Source organism: Camelus bactrianus, chromosome 28, assembly GCF_048773025.1.
Source record: "Camelus bactrianus isolate YW-2024 breed Bactrian camel chromosome 28, ASM4877302v1, whole genome shotgun sequence".
NCBI classification, from domain to species: domain Eukaryota; kingdom Metazoa; phylum Chordata; class Mammalia; order Artiodactyla; family Camelidae; genus Camelus; species Camelus bactrianus.
The window spans coordinates 12,944,126-12,951,131 of NC_133566.1; the positions used below are offsets into that span (position 1 = coordinate 12,944,126).

Here is a 7,006-nt window from a genome sequence, read left to right on the forward strand (position 1 = left end):
CGCCCGGGGGACGGTGATAGGGGTCGGGGGGCCCGGGGCGCGCAGGGCTCGGGGTCCGGGCGGCAGCCAAGGGTCGCGCCCGGGCCCCGCACACGCCGACGCCGCCAGACAAAGGGGCCGCCGCGCCCGCCGCTCCGCCCGCGGCGGCGCCCGAGCGCCCGGCCCGCCAGGGCGCGGCCCCGGCCCCCCGCGCCCCGCGGCGGCCGCTCACCCGCAGGGAGGAGAGGTCGATGTCCACCAGACTCTTCGCCGGGGAGTCGTTCGCCATCTTCCCTTTCTGCCGCCCCACGACGGGCCGCAGTCGAGAGCGCTCCGCTGTGCTCCTCGGAGTCGGAGGCCCGGCTGGGGCGGCGCGGGCCGGCGGGCGAGGCCGGGGGCGGCGGGCGGGCGGAGCGAGAGCGGGCGGCGGGCGGCGCTCACTCCATGGCCGGGGCGGCCGGCAGGCCCCCGGGCGTCGGCCGCGCCTCAGGCCCCGGCCCCGCGCCCCGCCGCGCGCCTGGACGAGCGGCCCGGAGCAGGGGCCGCGGCGGCGCCGAGAGTGGAGCCCGGAGCGCGAGGCCGCCAGACAAAGATGACCGGGAGGCGGCGGCGAGGAGGCGGGAGCGAGGCGGGGGGCGGGGGGCGGCGGCGGCGCGGGAGGAGGAGAAACGGGACACCGAAAATATATTCTGAGGAGAGCAAACAGCTCCCCCTTTCCTCCTCCGGCAGGAAAAGCGGGCGGAAGCGCGCTCGCGCCCTGAGCCGGGCTGGGGGCGGGGCGGGCCGGGGGGCGCGGGGCGCGGCACTGCCTGAATATTCAGCAGGGGTGGGGCCCGGACAATAGCCGAGGCGGAGCCAGGCCTCCGGGCCAGGTGCGGGGTGGGGGGGAGCACGCCCTCCTCCCCTGGCGACAAAGGGAGACGGGCCGGGAACCCCCGGCAGAGGGGCGCGCCCACCCTGCCCCCCTCGGCCTCGCCTGCGGCGTCCGGCCCACCCCTACTCCGGGTCCCGCAGGAGGAGGATCCTCCCGTCCCCGCGCTCCCCATCCCCTCCCCCACCACCGCATTCGTCCCCTTAAGACCCTCATTTCCGGTTTCCCCACCTGGTTTTCTTGTCCTTTCTTTTCTTTTCCAGGCTAAACTGGTGACCTGGTTATAGTTGGGGATTCGCTGAGCCTCGCTTGGCTGCTCGGTCCCGAGACTTTCGGTGGAAACCGAATCCAGAACAGGTCTCCCAGTGCCTTGGGCTGAGCAGCTCACTCACCAGGTGAGCACTGTGTTGGGAACCAGAAGGACTAACCCAAGTTTTGTGCCCAGAGATCACTGAGCATCAATAAACCGGCTTCTTCGGCAACTCTGGAAGCGACTCAGCAGTTACGCAATTTCATCCTATTAAACAAGATACCCTGTGCACAATAGTCTGTGTCACTCACTACGCTGACCAAAAATTTTCAGCGGCTCCCTATTACTTCCCAGCAGGTTCTCAAATGTGATAGCTTGGGAACCTCCAAGAGGGGTTGTAAAAGCACCGACTGCCGACCCCACCTCCAGAGTTGTGATTCTGCAAGTGTGGGATAGGCCCCGGAACTTGCATTTCTAACAAGTTCTCAGATGATGCTAACTTGCTGTTACAGGGCTCACACTTGGAGAACAGGAGCGTTGGGAAATCCAAGACCCTTGATAACCGGTCTTCACAAACACCATCATCACGATCTGTCAATTCTTGGTTTATACACAGTATCAGTTTAATCCCTCCTATAGCCCTAGAGTGATATTATCCTCATTTTAGGGGTGAGAAAACCAAAGTACTGAAGGAAATTGCCCAAATTCCTTAGAGGCCTAGCCTGGAAGAGGAGCAGGGATTCTCACCAGGCCGGCCTATTCCCAAAATCCAAGTCTGATCCAGCCAAGTGAGTCTTTGACACAGAATCTGTCTAGCCCTCTCCTGCCTCCCAGCAGTTTGGTTTCCAAGATTTTGACTGTGAGAATCCCTCCCAAGGCTAAAATATATTCAGGGATTCATGGAACCTATTGATGAGGAAAATCATAGTAAACAAAGTGTTCCTATGAATTTAGTCATGCTTTTGAGTGATTTTTGGTTTTTAATGTACCAACAACAGTGGCATTATCCCTGAGTGTAAACTGACTCAGAGAGTTAGACTGGTGCACATGTGAACCTTCAGACCACAGTACTAGTAATAATAGTTTAGTAGTTTTTATTATTAATACTAGGTAACACGTATTGGATCCAGACAACATGCTAAATCCTTTACATGTACCATCTTATTATTCTTCACATTAGCCCCAAATGGTAGATACTCTTACTTTTCCCACTTTACACATTAGGAAACCAGCATCTAAAGAAACTGACTTGCTCAGTGTTCACAACTGAACCTGATGCAGAAACGCCAGGGTCCACCAAGCCCAGCCTCCCAACACAAGTTCACAGCCTCAGCTAGAACCGCAGGACGCTGAGGCCCACCTCAGACCCCCAACTTCTTTCCTTAGCCAAATTCTCTGTATCTCAAGCTCCATTCGGAAACAGACTCTTCTTTCTGCAAGATTTCTCAAAATCTCTCTCCTAAGCTGCTGCTTCCCATATCACCTTCATGATAAGTATTTCCCACTCTCAGTTCAGTACCTTTTCTTAAGTGGCTGCCCAGTGCAAGGCACTGGCTTAGCCATCACCTGACATCTAAGGAAGCTCAAGACAGCTTACCCTCAAAGAGCTTACAGTCTGCTGATGGATGGGAGACAGTTCCACAGATAGCTATAGTTAAAGGCATAACATTATAAACCCTAGCACTAAACAGGTCTAGTGGAAAGTATGCCAGATTAGGGGTAAAACTGAACTGTGTTAGAACCTAGCTCTGTTATTTATCAGTTATGCAAGCTGGCACGTGTTTAACTTCTGAGCCTCCATCGTTTCCTCTTCTGTGAACGAGATAAAGACAGAGTAAGAACAGTTAAGAGGCCATCCCAAGAGCACAGGCCAGGGTAATAAGGCCTGGAGAAAGGAGATGTGAACCGTGTTAGGCCAGGAGACTCTCCTAAGACTTGACATCTGGTGAGATGCCCTGAGGCAGTGTAGACAAAGAGGTAAAAGATTTGCTTGTGTTTCAGAGCCCTGCTCACACTTGGGAGGATGCTGTCCCAACAGAGGAAAAGGTGGGAGTTCCTAAATGGTGGTGCCAAAGGAAGGTTTGGTTTGGGACTCTGCACAGTTTGCTAATTTTCCATGCAGAAGCGGTGTATGTCTGCCTACCTCCAAGGCAGGGGAACCATGTTCTCACTCAACAGCTGTGTGTTAGCTCAGGCTGCCAGAACAATCCCACAAACTGAAGTGGGGCTCAAATATCAGAAATCTCTTTTCTCACAGTTCTGGAGGCTGGAAGTCCAAGACCAAGGTTCCAGCTAATTTGGTTCCTGGTGAGAGCTCTTCCCAGCTTGCGGACAGCTGCCCTCTGACTATGTCCTCACGTGGGCTTTGCTCAGGGTTAGTTTCACACAGAGAGCAAGCTCTCTGGTGTCTCTTCTCATAAGGACACCTGTCCTGTCGGATCAGGGCCCCACCCTTACGATCTTATGAATTCAACCTTAATTATTGCCTTAGGGGCCCTATCTCCAAATACAGCCACACTAGGGGTTAGGGTTTCATCATATGAGGGGGGAGACACAAACATTCAGTCCATAACAAGCCACGTGCAGTACCTGTTGCCAGAAAGTAGGGTTAAATTGGGGCCTTGTCCTCAAGCATCTATTTGAGAACACAAATAAACCCACTCAAAAAGATAATAATTCAGAAAATAAATAATAATTGGGCATTTTAGGCTGGAGGAAAAGATAGCTCTCTTGGACAAAGAATGAGAAATTAAAAGGATGAGGAAACTGGCCATACTGGGCAAGAGGATTCAGTTCGGAGAAGCTTGAGAGACAGCCAGGCAGGTTAGGTGGGACCAGAGGACAAAACCAAGGCCTGGGCACTGTGAGGGTTAAAAACAGAACCCAGGGTATAATCATATCAAGGGAGAAACAGCCTAGTCTTGGGTTTCGAGAGCTTGGGTAGCAGGTGATGCTCTGGAGTTCAGCAGGCCATGGGTAAACACGCATCTTCCCAGGGTACCATGGGCTGGACTGGCAATCATCTCCTGTCCAGTCACAGGCATTCCAGGGGGAGCTTAATTATGCCAGAGGTCGACGCTGATGACCCCCTGGACATCACTTTACTTATTTCCTAGATTTTTCTTTGTTGCAAAAATATTGGTAGAAATTGATTTTCAACCTCAGAAGGGGGCAGGGCCAGGGAGGTAGCAGAGCCGTGAAGCTGGACCACATGAATGTAATTCAAGGGGTCGGGGTTGTGGCAGACTTGGATCCACTGGAAATAAACGACGGACATAGTGGTAAGCAAGGGGAATAGGGTAGAACAAGGGAACCGGGGGTGGGATATGTTCACAAGCTCCGAAAGGGAAAAGCATAGGTTGAAAGGTGTGAGATCTGAGTTCTGATTCGCTGGTGGACACGGTGTCACAAATGCTTCTCCTCCCTGCCCCTCAGTTTTCTAACATGTGGGATTGGATGGAAATGATTGAAAGGTCCTCGTGGGGCCTTGGCGACTCTGATTTATATAACCCTGGCCTCAGCCCTGTAACTGTTTACACCTCCTGGCCAAGTGGAAGAGGATTGACTGGAGTAATAGAAGTTCATATGAAGAACACGTGGGAGGCTGTGGGTTCGGCAGTGAAGCTCAGCCCTTTCCAAGCCATCTCTGAGCACCGGGAGAGGAAGCAGCCACTGTAGTGCACAACAGGATGGAAGGCACAGGATGCAGAAGCAGATTAAAGGGCAGCAAAAGAAGAAGCAGACCAGAGGCAAGACAGACATGGTACCTCCGCAACCAGGGCTGAGTAGTTGCCACTTCGGTGATGGAGAAGCTATGTGAGCTCAGATCTCCCCAAAGCAGATCCTGAGACAAGGGTTTGGGTGCCGGTAATTTACTGGGTGATGATCCCGGGAAGCACACGTGAAAGGAAAGGGAAACATGGGAGGGAGACAAGCCAAGGAGAGGTGTGTTCATGACCAGGGCATCACTGGGCAGGTGGGCTGGGGGTACCTCACTGGTTGGGAAATGAGAAGATGCAGGTGTACCTTCCTTTATGTGTACCTGTGATCACTGAGGTTTTGGTAAACTTTTTTTTTTTTTAAATTTGGGGGGTGGGAATTAGGTTTGTTTGTTTGTTTAATAGAGGTCCTGGGGATTGAGCCCAGGACCTTGTGCATGCTAAGCACGCGCTCCACCACTGACTTATACCCTCCCCTCCTAAACGTTTTTTTTTCCAATTTTTTTAACATTTTTTATTGATTTATAGTCATTTTACAATGTTGTGTCAAATTCCAGTGTCGACCACAATTTTTCAGTTATACATGAACATACGTGTATTCATTGTCACATTCTCTTTCGCTGTGAGCCACCACAAGATCCTGTATATATTTCCCTGTGCTACACAGTACAATCTTGTTTTTCTAGTCTACATTTTGAAATCCTAGTCTGTCCCTTCCCCCACCCAGCCCCCCTAAACATTTTTTTAATCAACAGTGTTTTAAATGCAGAGGAACTTGCTATTTAGAGAGGACTCACTTGAAGTCTTTAATAAAGAGAATTACTATCCCTTAATTTATCCTTTTTGTAAATTTCTATTTCATGTATCAGGATTGCTTAAATCAAGTTCACCCTTGAAAAGTCTTTGACCTGCAAAAACCCCAAGAGGCCTCAGAAATAAGCTAAGAGGGAGCCCTAGCTTTAGAAATGAAGACGGAAGTTGCAGGACGAGGTTGGGAGGAGCTGGACGGGGCTGTTAAGCTGCTGTCACATGTGTCTGGTTTGGATGGGTGGCTGGGCCGTGGGAACCGGGGGCTCTGCCTAGGGACGACCAAACCCGGCCTGCGAGCTTAAGAGCCAACAAGTTAGTTTATACTTGACACATCTCTGTCCTGAGCTTTTTCAGCTAAATCTCAGAAAGTGACCCGACCTGCGGGCCCCTCTTCTGCCCAGCCGTTTAATACATCACAACTGAAAGAGAACCTTGAGTTTGAATATGATGCGTCAGATTCTGGCCGAGGTGCCTCGGAAGAACCGCCATTGAAGAGGAAGGCGTTCAGTCGTGATCAAGTTTATCCCTTTAAAAATGAATGAACCACAAGGCTCCATTAGTGACCCTGCAGGCTGGCCTGTCCTATTGATTTGTAGTTCTCAGTGAATTATCGTGACTCTGGTCTCAAAATCTTCTAAAATATGCCCTATGATAAAAGATTAAGTGGTGACATACCAGTGATAAACTATGAGCTATAAATGCCATATATGAATTACAAAATGGGAGGCCTTTTCTGTTCTCTTGAATAAACATTAAGTATCATCTTCATCTTCTTTTCACCATCTTTATTCCATATTTGGTGGCCAACTAGTTTGGAAAATGTAGTCAGGACCAGGTCAAGAGGCCAGCCACAACTAACTGACATGAATCCCCAGGATTTGTCCTAACTCCTGGCTCCAGACAGCTCCATGAGGTTTAGGGGGGCAGGGGTTGGCAGGGAGGGAAAGAGTGGGCCAAGAAAGTGTGTCTGGATCAACATGAAGTCTTTACCTCTCCTGGAAATGCACCTCAGAGTCACAAAAAGGAAAGACCACTTATCTTTCCAGAATTGCGTCTTTTATTGCTTTAGAACTTATTGCTATTAGCCTCCTGTCTTGTAAACAACATATTCAGAGTTAAAATAGTATCTGTGGGGAAGTGCTACCCAAAAATGGCCTTTAGAATCACAGCTTAGCTGTTTAGCTCTGCAGAGGAGGTGGGATGCCAGGCAATGGCAAGAGAGGTTGAGAAGGGAGTCATCCAGAGATGAACACAACATACACCAGCTGGGACCTGTCACCCCCATTTCCCAGGAAGGGGAACAAGACATCACTCAGAAAAAAACGAGCCAGTGGCCTCAGAAGCATTGAAAAGCAACGTTTGGTAACTATTAATTCT

At 51.1% G+C, this 7,006-nt stretch overlaps 1 protein-coding gene across 50 annotated transcripts in view; it reads right to left on the minus strand.

The window, feature by feature from the left end:
• The window catches only part of MAP4K4 (mitogen-activated protein kinase kinase kinase kinase 4), a 143,760-nt gene extending 143,139 nt beyond the window's left edge, over positions 1-621 (minus strand). For 5 of the 50 annotated variants that reach the window (XM_074354592.1, XM_074354571.1, XM_074354582.1 and 2 more), the window contains exon 1: positions 212-585. In XM_074354592.1, the coding sequence (XP_074210693.1) occupies positions 212-268 (57 nt within the window). In that variant the 5' untranslated portion in view covers positions 269-585. Of the gene's footprint in view, positions 1-211 lie in introns of all 50 variants that reach the window. The other 45 variants (XM_074354578.1, XM_074354589.1, XM_074354581.1 and 42 more) reach the window with 28 other exon arrangements.
• Between the last annotated feature and the right edge of the window lie 6,385 nt (positions 622-7,006).